The sequence below is a fragment of the Ammospiza nelsoni genome, chromosome 5 (assembly GCF_027579445.1).
Source record: "Ammospiza nelsoni isolate bAmmNel1 chromosome 5, bAmmNel1.pri, whole genome shotgun sequence".
Taxonomy (NCBI): domain Eukaryota; kingdom Metazoa; phylum Chordata; class Aves; order Passeriformes; family Passerellidae; genus Ammospiza; species Ammospiza nelsoni.
In genome coordinates, this window is record NC_080637.1 from 15,037,130 (window position 1) to 15,057,187 (window position 20,058).

Sequence of the window (20,058 nt, forward strand, 5' to 3'; positions counted from 1 at the left end):
CTAAGCGAACCTCGATCGTTACGCGCCCGGCACCCGGACAGCGCTGCCCAGACAGTGCGGAAACCGCGCGGGTGGGCAGCCCCGGCCGGCGGCCCCTGCTCCTCATGCAGACGGGGGCTGCCAGCGGGAACAGCTCCACGGGCTCAGGGACCGGCCCCCAGGCTTGCGTGGCGCCCACCCGCCCAGGGCTTCCTTCCCGGCTTCCCTCCCGACTTCCTTCCTGGCCCCAGCGCCACTGCCAGCCCCGCCGCCCGCGAGCGAGCGCGGCGGGGTCGCTCCGTGCGCAGGCGCCCCGGGCCGCGCCTGCCCCGTGCAGCGAACGGCGGGGGGGGGGCGACCGAGCCCGCCCCTGCGCCCGCCGGGCCGCGCTCGGCGCTGTCCCCGCCTGCCTCCGCCTCCAGCTCCGCCCGGGCGCTGGGAGCGGCGGCAACTTCCCCTCAAGTCCGCCCGGCGGCGGGGGGACGATGCGACCCAGCTGAGTGCGGCCCGAGAGGGGCGGGCGCGCTGAGGACGGGCAGCGTCGGCAGCAGCGGCAGCCCCGCCGCCCGAGTCTGAGTAGCCCGGCAGCCGCCCGCCTCAGCCCCTTGCCCTCCCCCGGTCGGGGCGGGAGCCGCCGCGGCCGTCCCATGTCCCGCAAGGCCAGCGATAATGTGGAGTACACGCTGCGGAGCCTGAGCAACCTGATGGGCGAGAAGAGGCGGCGGCAGGCGGACGGGTCCGCCGGCTCGGGCGCGGCGGCGGGCGAGCGGAGCCTCATCGCCGCCGAGTCCTGCTCCAGCCTCAACAGCGCGGCGTCGGGCGGAGAGCTGGAGCGGGCGGCGCGGCGCCAGTTCCAGCAGGACGAGACCCCCGGCTTCGTCTACGTGGTGTCGGTCTTCTCCGCCCTGGGGGGCTTCCTCTTCGGCTACGACACCGGCGTGGTGTCGGGGGCGCTGCTCCTCCTCAAGAGGGAGCTCAACCTGGACGCGCTCTGGCAGGAGCTGCTCGTCTCCAGCACGGTGGGCGCCGCCGCCCTGTCCGCTCTGGCCGGCGGCGTCCTGAACGGGCTGTGCGGCCGGCGGCCCTGCATCCTGCTGGCCAGCGGCCTCTTCACGGCGGGCTCCGGCGTGCTGGCCGCCGCCCGCGACAAGGAGACGCTGCTGGCGGGACGCGTGGTGGTGGGGCTGGGCATCGGTGAGTGCCGCACCGTCCCGCCCGGCTCCCTCCCCCGCGGCGACCGGGCTCTTGTCCAGCGGGGGCAGCGCTCCCCGGGGAGGTTTAACCGAGCCGGGAATCGCCCGTCCCTGCACGCCCGCAAACCCCTTGCAGTGAAGCAGAAGGCGGAGCAGTCCCGGAGTGCCCAAGGCTGGGGAGCTGGCGAGGGGAACGCGTGGCTGAGCGAGGTCCGGGCGGGGTCCCATGGCCATCGCAGCGCGGTGTGCAAGGGGATGGGATGTGTGCTTGCCCTCCTCGATTTTACTACTGGTGGTGTAGTCCTGCCCCGTTGCTGGGAGAGTTGTCTGTTTTCTGTACGAGGAGAATGGTCTCGCATCCTTCCTGCAGTTTCGTGTTTAGAGTGGTCTGTCAGTGTCCACACCGTACGCCGCAGGCTTTGCATTTGAAGGGGTTCTGGGAGGTCAGGGGCGAGGAGATCACGCCTGTGTTTCTGAACTGTAAATCCTTCTCTACTGGTTCCCAGCATAGCTTTACTTGGGCACTTAAGGAATGCCTCTGGGGCAAAATGAGGTCGTATCTCCCTAGTCTGAATAAGTTAACGCTTGCTTTGGAAGGCTGTGGATTTCACTGATGATATACTGAACGTGAATTGCTGCTCTTTATTTGCTTTCCTGTATGGGTTGCAAGCAGTGGGTTCTCGTAAAACTTTGTAGTTGTCCCAAGGAACTTGCAGTGATGAGGACTGTTTTCTCTGACCTCTGAGACTGGTTTCTGTGCCGACTATATCCTAAATAGCCCTCAACTCCGAGTTGCTCTTCAGCTTTAGCTGCCGTCCTATCTGGCAGTAATTGAATTATACTCATCATCTAAGATAGGCTGTATGAGGTTAATCAGAATTCTTGGACTATGGTAGGCATAGTCTTGCATCCCTTTCTGTCTGAAAGCACAAGGACAAATTGAGAACTAAGATTGTTTTTGTCGGTGTAGCAAAGTTATGCTTCTTAGCTATTGGATAATTTTCTGAGTCCTCAGGCTTGTTATAGACACACTTTCTCTGATGCAAATTGTGGCCTTATTAAGGAAGAAAAGTTAGTGAGTCATAATAAGGGCTGTCAGAAACAAAATTGTCTCCATCCATGAAAAGGCTCATGCTGCTTTTCCCATACAGCAACATCGGGTTGCAGTTTTCCTACCTCAATTTGGATGGTTCTTTTTTTATTTTTTTCTTTTGAATGCTACCTCTCTGCATGTTTGCTGTTTATTTCAAGACTTTAAACTGCAGAATGTTGATAATATTGGTAATGAAGTTCAGGAGGCAAAACTAAATTTGACTATGAGATTGCATGGATAACAGGAGTTTTGATGGCAATATGTAGTACATATATTTAGTGGTAGATACTAAAAATACCACATGTGATGTCTTTCTGTGTTTGTAAAGCTTGTCATGTTCCTTTACTGTAACTGGTTAAAATGACAACTTCAGGGACTGTAGAGAAATGAAATGGATGGATGGTTTGCTTGACTCCTGTGTGTATGATTTGTAGAGAGATACATAGGCATGTTGGAATTGTCTGACCATAGTGCAAATAAATGATATTCAAATTATTGGGGAGATATGAGACCTGGGACTTAATATAATCAATATATAACCAGAAATGAAAACTCGGAGCCCTAGATCTCTTGTGTGTCCTGGGGAGAGAAATCTTTCTTTGGCCTCTGTCTGCATCAGGGGCAGAGGTGGTGGTTCTGCTGGGACTTTGGAGAGCTGAAGTAAGAAAGAAATATTCTGGGGATTTTGGAGCACAAAGACAATAATTTGTGTTTTAAAAATGTGATGTTTTAGCTTTTTTTTTTTTAATCACTGACTGCTCTTCTTTATGTGATGTAGCTCAGAGCCAGAAACAAAGCTTTACCTCAGGTTGCTGTGATTAAGCATGACAAGAGACTCCACTAATTGCAGAGTCCAGATGTAACACGGTTTGTTTTACAGAAGGAAAAAAACCTGTTGTGGTTCAAAGCTGTTCTCATATAGCAAACTGGAACAATCTCTGCATTAAATCCCCCACCAGAGGGAGCCTGGATAATTTAATGAAGGCATTAAAATTGATGGAAGTTTTTTCTTCTCTTTCATCTCTTGGAGACTTCTGACTATCATTTTACTGTCCAAAGTGAGCCAGAGCTTCCTAGTGCTGGTGTGAGAAGTCTGTTCAGTAACGTGACACTTCAGCAATAATGCAAACTGCTGAAATGTGAGGGTGCAGGCGTGCAGTGTTACAAATGCTTTCCTACCTGAAAACCAGTAAAAACTTCTAAGAAATGTATAAAATTATACACAGTTAAGGTTTCTTTCCTGTAGCTCTCTGCAATTTGCCCATCAAAAGATCTCCTCCAGATACATGTGGGTTTTTTTGCATTTACTAAGTGAATTACTGTGTTGTGATCAGTACTGTGGTGCTGTAAAAGCAGATGTGGTGATGTTCCTTCTGCCCTTGCTGGCTGCAGGGTAGATCAGTGTTAATTTTGTCTGTGTGAGAAAATGGCTATTTTCCTTGTGACTGTGATTTATAAAGGAATAAAGTTAAACTTTCAAGGGTGAAAACCAGAGGATGTATGCTGAAATGAGGAACATCTCTCATTTGTCTGTCTTGTCCATTTTTTACCATTTTCCTTAGAGCTGTTTTGAAATGGAAAAACTGTCCTTTTTCTGCAGCCATTACAGAATGAGATGTTTCTGGAAATAAAGTCTTTCTCTCAAGGACAAGTCGAAATCCTCTTTTATTGTAAATGTTGAATAGATTTTTATGGTGGAGACTGTTATGTTCCCTTTCTGTCCCTCTTTCCCTCAGTATTAATACAAAATTTTAGAGAATGCATAAAAAGGCAAAACATGTTCAGCATGAGCTTGGAATATCCTTAGATCTTTTCAGATCTGAATTTCTAAAGATATAGTTCATGACAGTTGCTAAATGGCTTAAGAAGGTTATGGCTGTTAGTCCCTGCTCATTTCCAAGCAGTTCTGGTGCCCCGAAGTCTTTAGGAATTTGTCTGAGCCAGATGTCAGGAGTGCAACACTTGGACAGATATTCATTACAGCAAATGGGGGCAAAATCCAAACATTTAGGAAATTGGATTGCATGAGCTTGGTAACACAGTGTGGGCTTAGCTAGGTAAAGAAGTCATTGGTACCAAGTGTGTTTGGACCTTCAGCATCTGATAATGGTGAAGGCTTCCTCCTGTTGTGTTGGCTACTGGGTCTAAACCAGAGATTAGAAAGGATAATAATAAACAGCCTTGTTTGCAAAATCACTTCTTTCTTAGGCTGTGATCGGTCCAATGTCCTAATTTGCCTGAGCCCTTTGGCCATGGTTTGCCAACAGCTCATCTGTCTGCAATGGGAGTTGTTTATCCTTCTGTCATCTGGGGCTGCTGCAGGTTTTAAGCTCACAGCTGGTGTAGGTGGGTGTTGGCATGGTGCTGCAGGGAGTGAGTGAGCTGTTCAGGTTACTTTTGCAAGAACACTTGCTTACCACCTGTGGAAGGAAAGCAGTTTGGGCAGAGTTCAGGAAGTGACAGCCCTGAGCTTGCTCCTCCATAGCTGATCTCTGTCTTGATGTACAATCATTAGCTGGATAATTAGATACTCCTGCCTTGTTTGGCATGCAGAATAAATGGTGCTCAATTAATGATCAGCTTTTCAGGTTTTGTTTTCTTGCTGTATGTGTGGCTTAAGCATTACATAATGCACACATTACCCAAGCTCTCGTGAAAGCAGAGTTACTTGGGATTACAGAATGTGTGTTACTGAGTCTGCAGTGCAATGGGGACCTGCCTGGTTAGGTGCTTTATCTTCTCCTTTACTCCTGTCTGTCATACATGAGGTTTCTTCACAATGTAAGCCTACTGCTCACTGTGCTCAAAATGTCTAGTATTTTTTTGAAAGGCTATATTTGAATCTGTAGTGCATACAGACATATGTAGTGCATCTGGTAGCGTCTTTTGACTACATATGTAGGTCATTTTCTGAGCAGAGGAAACAGGACTGTACTCAGAATTAGGCAGGAGTGAAAAGTTCTGGCATATGGTTGTGGCTCCCCTGGTGGGGTTGGCTGCTATTGACAATAAGGTTCAATGCCAAATGACAAAAATAACCAAATTTATCCAAAGGACTTGCACCGTATAGTGCAAACCCTGTATGATATTTGAAGTGGTTAAAAAAAGGTCTGCCATATAATCTGGACTACTAGATATGCTGTGGAAATACTAGAAAATACCTGGTATGACATGTTGCCTATGAAAGGTTAGGATATGTGTGCTGGTTTTTATTACCTTCTTTACCCTTTTTTTTTTTTTAATGTGACTGAGCTTTTTCAGGTATTTTTTCAGTGCATTTTTATTTTTATCTTGGAAAACCAGATTAATAATCTCATCCTCCCTCAACAACCTGATATAGGAAGCTCTGAAGCTTCAGTCTTTTTTTATAACTGAATGTCCACCAGGTTTTTTTAAAGGAGTTTATACCTTGGTGCATTTTGGAGTCACCCTAAACCCCCATATATGCCGTGCTGCTTCTGACAGATGCTTGTAATTTTCAGTCCAGAGGTTCATAGCTATTTTTACCTCTGGAGACAGTGGTTTGTTAAGCTGGCAGTAGGGATGGAGGGGAATGGAGAGACAAATTTCTGGGTTGTTGCAATTGATTCTTGTGCTGTCACTGCCCACAGCTGGTCACCCAAGCTTCCAGGGCCTGAAGGTACTGACATTACTGTGTGTGCTCAGGATTGAATCCCTGCATTTTAGGAGATTAATCTAGTCTAGTGCAAAAGCATCTGGAAGGACACACTAGCTTCTGATTGGAGCTGAAATCTTTCAGGGTACCAGGATTAATTTAAGATTAAAAACTGTATATTTTGAAGTCCTCTAATTTTGTGTGTCTTGGACAGGATATATGGTACTCTATGCTCAGTTCACTGTCACATCAATAAGCACTGACTCCATTAATGTTTTGTCTGATGGTGTAATACAAAAATCAGCAATTTGCACAGGAATGTTGCTACCTTATATTTAGTGACCATTTCAGAAAACAATATTAAGTACACAGAGTTACATCTAAGAGAATTTTTGGATTTTTGATTCTTCTGGACACTCTTTAAAGTCATAAGGGAGGTGTTTTGGCCTTTTTGCTATTGCTTTTATTTAACTTAAGAAAGAAATTAATTCCCATAGTTCATAAACCTTGAATTTATTTTCTGTCTTTTAAATATGGGAATTTTCCTAAGATAATTTTCCCTGTACTTGGTCAAACTGTTGTATTAAAACATAATCCCTGCTGGATTATTAGTATCTTTGTTTATTTTGGAAAAATATAGAAAGCATCCATTTCATAGGTGACATAAATTTGAAATTATGGTCTTTTGCTCCTGATAAAAAGGCAACTTGAAGGAAGCTTGTACTGTTAAACACAAGTGTTTCCTTACCTTGAAAAATTCATGTGGGCACTGTAGGTGGGCTTATTTTCAGAATGCATTGTTTGCTGCAGGAAACTGTAGTAGCATCCATTTACTGTGATGTTAGGGACAGCAAATCGTTCAGCTGGAACTGTTGGGTCTGAGTGACTTGTTTGGCTGAAGTTTGCACCAGTCCTGTCAGCAGAGGCACAAGTCAGGGGATTTGAGGTTCTGGCTGCTGTCTCCTGCTCTGCACTGCCAGAACTTGCACCTAATTTTTTTTCTGAGCGTACTAATCTGTACTTTGCCAATTGTATTCTGAGGAGCAATGAAAAAAGAAAAAGAATCACTGAAAGGAGGTGCTGAAAAGGTCTTTTAAATTATGTTTTTCCTCATCTCATTATCAGTAGACTTCAAGATTAATTACAGCAGATGTATGCTCTTAAGTGGAGTTTTATAGAATATATCCTATTTTAAAATACATTAATTTCTTTAAAAAATAATATTTTAAGAATCTTAGGGACTATTACATTCGAATATGGTAAGCTTTTGGGTTGCAAGTCCTAAAGCAGTTCTGAAATTGGTGATTCCTACTTAAGATGGTTGGACTCAAAGTGAGAAACTGTGGCTGTGTGGCATGCTGGCACCACAGAGGTATAATGGGCCTGATGGATAGCTTTGTTTGCAAAATTGCTTTTTGGGTCTTCATCAGTGGGCTTTCACATCTGACCTGTACAATCAGTGTTTCTGGTGTGAAGCTTGTGAAGTGCATGGGTCTGCATTGAGCTGCTGGAAGCCTGAAACCAGTGGCTGAGGAACATCAGGAGAGCAGAGTTCCACCTTTGGGCTTTTCTTTGCAATGATTATGCCTGTGAACAAGTATCAAGAGAAGCAGTTGTTAATTTTGTTGTACAGATCTTGTCTAACACAGCTCTGGATGAGTCTGGAGCCATCTGATTACTTCAGCTAAACTCTCTGTAAGACTTTTGATGCAACTTGGGTGCAAACTCTTCTAAAATGTATTTTGCTCATGATAGTTGTAGAAAATGAAGGTTTAAAAGCACACATTCCTGTTTTTTCCATTTCTGATCTTCCTCTGATTTGTTGTCAGATTTAGGCTGGTTTTGTGAAGGATTTATTCAAAGTAAATGCATGTTCTGAAGGGGATCTTTTCATTTGTGGTTTCTTTTTTTGGCTTTTTATATACCCAGTCACTGAACTTCTGTTTCTTAGCTCAGACAGTCTGTCCCTCCTTCCTTCAAAATCCCTTCCAGACCTGCTGCTGGCACAGATGAAATGCCACACAGTGACCTCAGAACCCCTCTCCCCCTCCAGCTGGCTGTGGATGGGCCACAACACACTTTCAGCCATGGGGTTGTCCAATGCGTTCCCACTTCTCTTGCTCAGCTGAACAGTAAGGGTGTCTGCCTCTTCTGCAGTTGGGCACAGACTTCCTTTTGTGTTCCTCCCTTTCAAACCACAGATTCTTGTTTGGAGTCCCCATGAGTGCCCTAGGGATTGCACCTGGGTTGACTTTCTTTGGACTTCTGCCATCATTTCATGTGGCTGTGTGCTAGTGAGCTGAGACACTGAAGCAGTTGTGTAAATTTAATAAAAAAAAAGAGAGGTGTATGTTTATTGATAAATGCAACTTTTTGCCTTTACCTTGGGCTTGTCCTTAAGTTGTCACTCAGGGATTTTTCCCCCCTCCTCCGTAGATGGGTTTTTTAGTTGTGTGTATTCAGGAATTGTCAACCCAGCTTCTCTGCCTGAACTTTTCTCCCACCCTCCTCCTTGATTCTTCCAGTGCAATTCAGCAAGGGAGCAGCTCTCTGGAGGAGGTTTGTCATCTATGACTAATGTGAGTGGCTTCTTGGTTCTCATTAGAGCTGCTGTTTTCCAGGACCACCTGGCACTGACCTTGGGGCTCATCCTTTGTGAGTGTTCTACAGCAACGAGCATATTCTACTTCTACTCCTGAGTGACAAGACAACTTCCAACCAAAAAAATTTTCCAGGCAGGCTGTCAGACACTGCAAGGCTGAACAGTCTTCAGGGAGAAGTAAGGATTCCCTTTCTTCTCCCTGAAGGCCTGGCAATTGCTTCAGGTGTCAATTCTAGAACTTTCTGGTCTCTTTTCAACACTGTACTTCCACAAGTCATCTCAAGTGGTGGCTTTGAGGAGCTCTCTAATCTAATGAACAGCCAGCCAAGCACATGCAGCTGCATGCTCAGTTGTCTCTGAGGCAGGAGTGAAGTGGCTGTCAATCTCCAGATGATAGACACAAAACCAGGAGATGCCAAAAATGGAGGAGAACATGCTGTGTAAACAAAAATGTGTAGCTCAAATTAAAGTCACCTTGACATCAACCATATTTTCATGGTCTAGACAAAATTAAATAGTTCTAGAAACTTGGTGCTGTAAGTGGGAACCCTGTGGCAAGAGTTTTCAAGCCTTTTCTCAGAAGTGGGAGTTTCTGCAGGCTAACCTGAAGAAACAAGAAGTATCAGCCCTTTTGTTTCCCTTTCCATTTGTTTGGGAGCCTCACGTACATGTTTTTCTGTACTGTTGCTTCCTTTGGAAGGGAAGCAAAACCAGTTATTGTGGCTTTAATGTGTCTGTGCATATAATCACTTTGGAAAAAGATTGTTTTCCAGCAGCTGGAAGTATTAAGTATGTGTTTGTGCTTAGTACTTTTCTGCCTTTCTCTGGAAATACAGGGGATGCATTCTAAATTGGAATGAGCAGAAGAACCTGCCTGGGGTTGCTCAGGTTGTGTTGCCCATGCTGTGGCCTTGTAAATAGGGAATGTGTTCTGGTGAGTGCTGCTCTGAGAAACATCTGCTGAACTGATTGCTGGCATATGCCAGTGGAAGAAGCTTTTTAATTTCTGTTTGCTCATAAGAAATTCCTGTTCCTTCTCCTAAATACTTTTTCTGTGCAAGAACCCTATGAAGACTTGACCAATCTCCCTTTCTTAGTAACATTGGACAGTTCTCTAGGTATGTTTTCATAGTTTTAGCACTCCTACTTTTGGTTCACCAGATAAGAACTTTGAACTTAGGCCTGCTTGAAGGTGCCAATAATTTGAACTTCAAATCCATCTTGAACTGACCACACTTCTAATAAATGGGTGGATGTCAAAGTGTTGCATTGGGTTGCTTGTTCTTTTCTGACTGTTTTCTTTCCTTCAAGCTGAGTGTCATAAAAGCATGAAGGTGACCTTAGTGTCATTAAATAACTTCATGTTGTTAGGACTGATATGTTGCTGTCAGAGCAGTGCCATTGTTTATAAGCCATCAATTACATTTATTCTAACAGAAAAGTTAAATATTGGCAGTATTTGAATACTATAGCAATTGCCTTGATTCATGTCTTTCCTTGAGCTGTCTTCTGCAGTTCATCAGCTCTTGCTTTTGCATCTCTCTCATTTCCAAGGGCAAGAGATGAGCAGATCTGGAAGTACTCCTCCTTTTGCCTAGTGCAGTACCAGAGCAGTACTCCTGTGCTCAGAGGAGCAGGCAGGGAGCAGGAGCACTGCTGCCATCCTGTTCTCATGCCTTGTGGTGCAGTTTAGCCTCAGAAACAAGACCAGACCAGCTCCTGTTTGCATCCCTCTGATTTCCTCTGTTAAATTACCATTGATTCTTGTTCAAAGCCTGTAATGCTACTACAATACTTGGAATCTGTGATTCTTTGGAGTTTTTAACTAATATTATGGAAATTCAAACACCATGACCCTTGAGGTTTTACAGCACTAGTCTTGGGAGGAGCTTGCAGGACTTAACCTGGAAAAAATAGAGTTGTTGATTTACTCTATCATTAGCTTACAAAAATGAATAGGCAGTCAGGATTCAGTAATTTCTTTAGGGAAGAGTTAGAGGATCCTGATGCTGAAGACAGCTAACATCTGAGCATGTTGCAATTTTTTTCTCATGCTTTTGTAGCATAGGTTTCACATTCCAGCTGTAAAAATTGTCAATATTCCAGCTGTAAAAATTATCAGGAGTTATGAAAGGGAAAAAACCCCCTACTATCTTAAAAGTGCCTAAAGAAATTCTGAAGCAAAACCTCTTTATTGACGCTAATAAATATACTTAATAAAGTACTTATGAGATTTTAATAGGAAGAGTGGTAGCTAACTAAATAAATTATGATGAAAGCCATGACGAGAAGGCTGGAGCAACTTCAGCAATCTAGAAATATAACAAGCACAGAGCCTACATGAGGTGTTGGAGCCAGGGAATATTTTTACTGCCTCTTTGAACATCTCACTGGAGTTCAGTTGGGAACAGGGAGAGCTGGGAGCCTAAATTCTTTTATAGCTGGTGGAGGATGGTATAGCAGAATCCCAGAGTCAGAGGACTCAAGTCAGATTTAGTGCTTCTTTTCTCAATAGGTGATGGTAGGAAAGAAATACCCATGCTTATGGCATTTTTTGTGTGTCTAAGGTTCAGATCAGTGTGCTTTATTTGCTGTTCCTAGTTGTATGAAGACCTACTCTGCCTTTTATTTTGAACTTTTCTCCTTGTAGCTGCCTACCTAGGAAGTTTTGTTTATGAAGTTAAGGAGATAATCATAGTGCCACCACTAAGTACTTGCTCTCTGATTTTGCTAGTTAATATTTTTAGGATTGTTGGTTGGAGCTCTGATGGAGAGTGTGGAGAGTCTGAGGAGGGACTGAATCTGAGGAGAAATCTGAGGAAGGCAGTGTGGTAATGGATGAACTGCAGCAGGCTGAGCATGGAGGAAGTAGTGGATAAGTCCAGAGCTGTGTGTACTTTAAGCATGCACTTCAGCAGATGTTTGCATACAAGTGACCTTTTCTGTTTGTTCACAGGTCCTTGATTATTGGACTGTTGAGGTCAGTAGTAGCTATGTCAGCACAGGAATGGGGAATCTGCCTGAGGGGAAAAGGTAAGACTGGTTTTATTCACTATGGAGTTCAGCTAAGTCTTTTGCCCGGTAGACTCCCTGCTCCTGCATTAATCATAGGTGCTGCTGACCTCACCAGTCCAATTCACATTGGAACAGCTTGGTACAAATGAAATCCAAGGCCACCTGGGCAATTTCAGGATCCTGAAAATAGAGATGGAAAAGGCTAAAATGTTGCACATAGGCATTCATGATGTTTTGCCCCTAAAATTCAATCATTGTAAGAATATTTTGAGCTTGTACTTGTGTCTGGTTTTGTCCTGTGTGTTGTTCTTGGTTAGGAGGAGAAATAAAGCACAGCCCCATTCCTCTTGTAATCATTGACTGGTGTGTTCTTGGAAAAAATCACTGGTGCATTTAGCAGAAACATGGGCACACATTGAGTAGAGCATCACACAAATAATGTTAACCTCTCTTTTAGGGAGTGGGAATGTACTTTACTAAGTTCTTTGACAATTTGGATGAGAAGATACTATTTATCATAAAATCTAGCATTGTGTAGGGCACAGTATTTGTTTGCACCTGTGTGGTCTGTGTAATTTCCTCTGTGCATCTTGCCATCCTGCAGGTTTAGGGCTTTACTCTGCTCCTGACCTCAGTCTGCAGGTTTTCCAGATGGGGTACACAAAATATTATCATGCTCAACAGCCTGTGTGCTTCTGAAAAAGCTGGAGTTTCATGGCATATTTTTTAGGTCATACTTTGTTGTTTCACCTTCTGTTGTGTCTCTGATGGTGACTTTAGAATAAGAAGAGATGCTGTTTGTGTTTTAGCTTTGATTCTGCCTACTCTGTCCCCACCTACTCCTTCCCTTCATTCAAAAGCTGCCTGTTGGATCAGTCTGCTGGCCTCTCCCTGATTCAAAGTTAATTGCTTTCCTGACACCCATGTAATATCTGGGCTATTAATCATTATCCTCTTAGATGTGGAGTGTTTCCTTGCACAAGAGGAAGCAGTACTCCAAGCTTGTTATGCAGAGTGCAGAGAAGGCTTCTCCTCATAGCTCAAGACCAGCAGTCCTGTGTCCTCTGTAATACCAGTTGGATCTTTAGCAGGATCTGAGCCACCTGTTTGGAACAGTTGTGCTTAATCTATTCAGAAGCTAATTCTCAGTAATTCACCTTGTGGTGGTGAAACTTCTAAGGGACTGTGGGCATGTTTTCTGGTGTTCCTTGTCTAGAATATTAACATGTTTCTAGCTGACTTAATAGAGCCTCTGCTTAGATGCTCACTTTAACCCTGAGTATGGATTTGTTTCAGATGAGTTGTTGGGGCATCAGTCTCCGTGGCAGTGTGCTGGTTGGGTGAGGCTGAGCCTGGGCTGCCTGTTAGCCTGCTGCCTCAGGCTTTGGTACTCATTCTGCTTTTCTTTCTGGAGACTCTTTGTGGGATACACGGGATGGAACTGTGCTTATGTCTTAAGTGTGATGGGGACTTCTTGTGAACTACTTTGCTGCAGTCAAACTAGTCAGTTTTTCAGTTCTGCTAGCTGCAATTGCTTCTTACCCTCAAGTTTCTCCAGGGGGTTTCATTTGGGCTGGGATGTAGGGAAATCAGTCCTTGCATTGGTGCACAGAAGGAGGAACTGGAAGTGTGAGTGCTAAAGCAGCACTGTTTGAACCTCAGTAATTCATCTGCCATACTTGTCTTTCCTGGCCCATGCTGGTGAGAAACAATGTCTGGTCCTGGCCTTCTAGCCACAGTGGGATGTGGGAAGGAGTGCAGACATCTGGAGAGTTCCACATGTGTGGGTATGCACAGAAAGAATTGAGTAATGAAATAAAATTCTATTGCTGAATATTTTAATTAGGAGTTGATTGTATTTTTGTGGTGAGAAAAAAGGAGATTGAAGATGGTTTTGCAAGAGGATGCTGTAAACCAAGTGCACAGATTTTCAGGATTAATGTGTTTGAAACAGATTCTGCAGCTGTGCTCTGGAGGACAGGAGAAGATATGAAGAATGGCTTTGGGGTATGGGGCCATTCTTTCTGCTTTTAGTGGCTGATACTGCTGACAAATAGAAATACAAACCAAAGAACACTCAGAACAACTGTGAAAAGGAGACAGAGTAAAGCAAACACTTCTCAACCTATTATTGCTTTAGGAATACATGAAAGGTCGATCTCAAGATGACAAGAAGTAGACATTTAAAGTGCTGAAAGCACACACTGCATTGGAAGCATAGTCCATGAGGAGCTTTTCTGGCTGTTGTATTATTGCAGTAGGTTACAAGTGTTAGGGAGGAGGATTCTGTTATTAAGGAGGTTATCTTTGGTGACAGGAAGAGTAGCATTCTGCTAGAGCAGTTTATTCCCAACCTCATTGACAAAAGCCTGCCATCCATGTGTGCTTTGCAATGGGTAGTAAAATTTTATGGGGAAAATACCGTGGTTTTATTATTTTCTTACTGTATGCAAGTATAAATAATACTGACTTGGCAGGTAGGAGTGGATAGTGACTAATTCAGAGATCCAGTCACCTATGAGCTGTTTTGTGCTTCATTGTTCCTGGTATGTTCCTGTTTTTTTTGTTAGAAACTATCACAACTGGTTCCATTCCTACTCACAGTTACTTTATTAGTGCTCAGTTTAATGATTCTTCCCCAGTGGGTAATTAATTCTGCTTTCTGATGTTGCACACTTGCAGTATTGTCAGCAGTCCCTACCTTTTGTTTTGGGAAATAAGAAAGAGGAAGTAGGGCAAAAATGTTTTAAAATGTAAAAAAGTGATTTTTACTTTTGAGTGGAAATTCAATTATATGTAGCTAGGTTTTACCATAATTGATGTTTCAATTAAATCTTATATGAAAATTTAATTAAATACTTTAATTAAAAAATCAGGTGAAATGTGATATAGGGAAAATCAAGATGGGAGATAGTAATTACTCGATAGAGTTTCTTTGGAAAGAGTCCTGTGAGGATTCAGACATCCTTCCCTGCTCTGGTCTAAGACTTTTCAGTTATCCTCAAGTATGGAAATTTCTTCATAAATTTTTCTCAGTGAAAGTGGAGAAATGCTGTAATCACAGGGCTTGCAAAGTCTCTTTTTCAGAGATATCCTGGATTTACTTATTTTTCTCAGTGGAAGCTTGAGCATGAATCTTTTCCCATAAAGCTTGAACCTTAAATGAGAATGTCTTGTCACTTCGAAGGAGAATGTGCCTTCATTTTTAACTATAAACTTTTCAGTCTTAAGGTTGGAACCCACTTCTAAGTGGGAGCAGGTATGAAGGAGTTAAAATTTACTACCTTCCAGTAACTGTGCCTCAAGTGCAAAAAAGCTGGGTCACTTGGAGGCTGGCAGACAGCAAACTGAAGCAGTGGAGTATTTCATTGCCCAGCTTGTTATCTGACAGCTTACACTGATTTATTGCAGCTTGTCTAGTGCAAGTCCCAGGAAAAGCAGATTCTTTCTATCTTAGAGATACTTGCTGGATCTGTGTTAATTGGAATGGGACTGTCAGATACACTTTTTAAAATTGCAGCACCTAATTTTTCTTAAAATTTCTCATTTTCACTATTCTCTCACTGTATAGGGGCAACACAGCAGGCTGACAGATAGGAGAATCAGTGCAGTGCCCTGAGTTGCAGAATGGCACTTCAGATACCCATCTTTATTTCCTCTTAATCTTGAGGTTATCTAAAGTTATCAAATCTTGTATCACTTAATGAGATGTACCAAGAGCAATGCAGTGTTTTCCCAGCTTTCTCTGTAGGCTGACCTGGAGCTCTGCTTGAATCCTCCCCTGCTAATGTGCCTGGAGAGTGAAAATGGGGCAGGAAGGGCTGCTCTGCACGGGGACTCAGAAGTTGTGCTTGGTGCTGAGTGAGGATATAACAAAATGCAAAGTAAACGCTGAAGTAAAGCAACTGTTACCAGAATTACATCTGCTGTTTGGAAAATGACTGTCCATCACAATGCATCAGAGAATTGCTTGCTAGTTGTCAACAATTGAAAGTTGTGAGAACAACATTTCCTGGAAAGCTCTTTGGCTGTCCATTTCCCTGCAAAATTTAGCAGTAATTTCTTTCCACCTACAGCATCCATCCACTCCTGGTTGGCTGAGGCTTCCTCAGCATTTTGTCCCTTAGATTTTGGTAATGGAGTAGTTGATCTGTTCCTTTTTTCCTTTTAGCCCTTGACACTACTGTCTTGCTTTTGTCCCCCTCAAGTGCAGCAGCCTCATTCTTCACTTGTAGCTGCTTTTTTTTTTTTTTTTATTTTTTTTTCAATATAAGCCACTGGTGGAAGTACATACACATCAGAAGTGTTTAAGTAACCTTGTATCCCTTGACAACTTGAACATTACACCACGAGTGCTGCAGTTGTGATAGCATGGGAGAGCGGGAGAGCAGTCACAAGTAATTTCCATGTGCAAACCTGTGTGACATGAAGAAATTGGCTTATCCCTCTGCTAAGAGCACTCTAATGCAAGATCCTTGTGCTTATAGTTAAAACCCTCTCTGAGACCACCACTTTTCTTGAGAGATCTTTACCTGGGATTCCTCCATAGATGCTCTTCTATTACAGTTGCATTGCACTGGCACTGAGCAGCTGTTATTGAGTTGGTAGCAAGGAAACTCCAGATCATGAGGAGAAGGACACTAAATATCACACTTAAATATCTAGTGGCAGCTAGATATTTAAGCTGAGCTGCTTCTCTTAAAGCAAAGTGTGCAGCCCTGGTTGACTTAACCCATGGGCACTGGGAAAGGCCTTGCTCTCCCTGGCATGCAAAATGTGGGTGCTACAGAAGGTACCTTGAGGAAGAAGTACTGCACTGATTTCTACCACCCTCCAATACTGCAAATATTTTCCCCTATGGTCAAAAAAGAGGAGTTTTATTATCTTTACATGGATCACTTGTGTTTGTAGACACAAGCTTGGTTGTATATGAATCTGCTAGTGTAGAAGGAAACTGAGCAATTGCTGGGATTCCTATATTTTCATTATAACTGTAGTTATACTTATATTACTGTCATGAGTGCTACTTGCATTATAAAGACATCATTGAAACTTAGATTAAAAAATCAAGCCTTAGGCTGTAAAAGGCTTACATGGCTTTTGTTTAGTTTTAGAGTAATAGGTACAAAACCATATAACTGGTCTTTCTACCAGTCATGCTGTTTTCTGCACAAGTGGATAAATGTAGCAATTCCTATAAAAATATAGTTCTGTGTGTTGAATGTTTGCAATGTATTTACTCATGGCAAGCACAAAATTACTGGGAATATGCATTAGACAGACAGTATTTTTTGAATGGCTTTCCTGAATAGGGAATGAAGTCATTCAGTGTTATTTTTTCTCTGAAATGTTCTTTTGTTTCTCTAAAACACTAAGTTTGCAATGAGATTAGTCTTTCTAGTTTTTTTTTTTAATAATTGCAAGTTATTGGTAAGAAAATGGGTTCTTCTGCTAATCTTCATCTGAAGCTTCATGTTTAGAGACAGTTGCTGTACTTGAAACCCAGTGAAACCTAAAGCAAGTTACAGAGAAGTAAACCAGTTTCACTTGTAGAAAGAGGCACTGTTAAAAAAAATTTAGATCTTAGTTGAAGAGTATAACTATAGCTTTCAGGTATAACCTGAAGGTATGCTTTTGGCTGAGTTCAGCTTCCAAAGCTTGTTCATGTTTATATAGATGTCACTTCCCTTAGAATTCTTGTAAGTTGGTTCAAGTATCACTGTAGTAGAATTAGGGAAATAATGGTTTATAAGCAAAAGTGTAAAGGTACAAGGAAACATTTGTTTTCTGTATAGCTTTCAAACCATTATCCTTGTCCTCTGAAAATAAAATTTCTCTGCACAGAAAATATGTGCTGATCCTTGAAGCATTCAACCATTTTCTGAGGTTTTTGTTGTGGGATTGGTTTTTTTCAACCATGTAAAGGTTGTGTTTATAACACTGGCTTTCTGGCATATATGGGCTATGCAGATGAGCCCTGATGAATCTTTCTGGGTCACTATAAAACCTAATTTCCCTGCTGGAAATTGCAGTCTGTGTGGCTGAGTCAGCAGAAGGAGCCAGATTGGCACCCCCAGCCTCTCAGTCAGTGCTTATGGTGATGTGTGCCTCAGCACAGTTCTGTGCCAGCCACCAGATCCAAGGCCTCCAGGGGCCAGTGGGGAGCTGGGATGGGGATGCTCACCCACGTGAGCCTTGCTGGATGGGGAGCAGCCACTGGACGGGGGAACAATTCCTTGCCTGTGCCTGGGGCTGCCTCAGGACCTGAGCACCTTCACCTGCTGGTTCTTGCTGGGGGTGAGCAGCACAAGCAGAGCAGTCTGCTGGGGCTAGAGAATGTCTGCAGAAAAGCACTGCTTATCTCAATTAGTATTTATTTAAACTGAAACCACTCTTGAGGCAGATCAAGTAGTGCTTGACTTAGGTGTTTATACAAGCTGTCATAAAGAAACTACTATGTTCTATTCATAATTTTCAAGTGAAAATTAAAAAAATGCTCTTATTTTCTCAAGTGAGAAGTTTTTGCCATGTAAAAATAAGTGTTGAGTGGTATAAACATCTAGGCTGCTTTGCTCTTTCACAATGAAAGTCTGCATCTTGCAATGCAGTTACAGTTTTTTTGCAAATAGTTCTTGATCAAAATTAATTCTGAGACAGAACAAATTAGAGCTTTTTCCTAGATGCTTTTGATAGCTTTTACTCACTTCTAGGGTTGATTGTTATTCTACTATTGCTATAATGATTCAAAAATGCATTTCTTCATGATTTCTTGTATCTTTCTGAAATGGAATCCCACAGATATGAGCTACAGGCACAGATTCCCAGTATGGCATTCTCAGTGGGATACTCAGGAGCTCAGGCAGCTGGGTGAGGTCTGGCTGGGATTTTCCCATCTTGGATTAATAGGAACAGATGGTAGCCATAAAATGACTGAGCACAGGTAACTAATTCCAGGTTGCTGAGAAGTGTAAACTGATATCTGTAGTGCTAGGTGTGGTCATAGGCTTGGACAGTTGCAAAGAACTTTGCTTCACATTTTCTGGATAATTATCTTGATTATTTTGCCTCTTAAATAATTAAAGTTAATTGGGTTAACTAAATCCCACTCTCTGATTTTGTCCCTCAAGATAAATTTCCTCTTAACATGTTTGTTTTGGGTTTTTTTAAATTATTATAGCCTTGAATAATCTCAACATAATTTTGAATAGAAAAAGCTATTTGTGTAGGGATAGTTTCTTCCCAAAATGAGCTGTTCCACAGGTAGTGCTAATGTTGCGTTGAATAGGACCCCACAGATGAAGTGATTCTAACATTTGGATCATAGAATAGACTCAGTATTTTTTAAATTACTGCCTGTTTGCTATTAAAGATTACTACATTATTTTTGTAACTCCTAAACTGTTTTCTTTTAATAAACTGAGTAAATGAAGCTTTATTTTAATAAATTTTCACTTTCACACTGTAGCCTGTAGGTGGTTCTTGTCTGTCTTCCCTGAAGTGTCAAGGCTCAGTTGTTTCCATTTCATAACCAGAAAATTATTAAAATATTTAAAATATTCCTTGACTTTAAGAATTTCAATGTAGAAAAAACAGAACTGTGATAAATAGTCCCTCCTTGATTATGCTTTGTTGAATATTCATGTCTCTTTTCTATGTGTGATTACCCGAGGCTGTTCTTCTGAGGTGCTGTCCTGGAGATGCCAGAAAAAGGCCTTAACACTTTAATTATGGAGGAATTGTATTCTGTGTTGGCATGGTAATTTTGTTATGAGCTGGATTTACTTCTGTATCCTTTGAACAAGGGAGAGCTTGAAACTTGAAATTACTCTTGTGGAAAGCTAATGCTCTCATCTTGGGGCATTGCATTTACTCTATGACACTTGTGGTTCTTTTTACTGGACACAATTTGAGGTTTTCTGGAGTGAAGAAGGATTTTGTGGTTTTGACCTATGCTGATAGCACAAAACAGTAAAAAAACCTTCTTGTGGTCATCAGAAAGAATTATTTATTCAGGCTCATTAAGATATGATTGTTCTATAAATCTGAGACAATATCAACTAGTGAGGAGCTTTATTTGCATTTCTTCAGATTGCTGTGGTCCTTGACTCCTTCACAGATGGATGCCACATAGCAACATTGGGTTTTGGTTATAATTACAATGTTGCTCACACGGATTTGGGCTGGTAGCTAGATGTAAAGGTCTGTAATTACTTTGTCTATTAGGTGTTCAACAGTAGAGGTTTTTTAGTTATGATGAACCAGCTCTCTACAATTCAGTGAATTAGTGTTAAAATACCAGACTTGAATGAAGGTTGCTGATGTTGAACCCCCATTCTAGAAGAGATGCACCTCAATCTGTCCATTACTGTGATCTATGTTCTCATGTGGTTTTCGTGCTGCTGTTTCTCCCTCTGCCCTTGTGCATTTCAGTGCTCTCCTGTAGCCAAGTACAGTTGTGCCGCAGCTAAGAAATTGACTTCTACTAATCTGTCATGGGGGAGATACTAAATGGGGAAGTGTGCTTCCAGTCATCCTTGAAATAACTTTCAGTAACCAGTTA

At 42.7% G+C, this 20,058-nt stretch overlaps 1 protein-coding gene across 1 annotated transcript in view; it reads left to right on the top strand.

The window, feature by feature from the left end:
* The first annotated feature begins 462 nt into the window (after window positions 1-462).
* Window positions 463-20,058, top strand: part of SLC2A13 (solute carrier family 2 member 13) — a 145,298-nt gene continuing 125,702 nt past the window's right edge. The window contains exon 1 of the mRNA XM_059471898.1: window positions 463-1,173. Within this exon, the coding sequence (XP_059327881.1) occupies window positions 627-1,173 (547 nt within the window). The 5' untranslated portion in view covers window positions 463-626. The remainder of the gene's footprint in view (window positions 1,174-20,058) is intronic.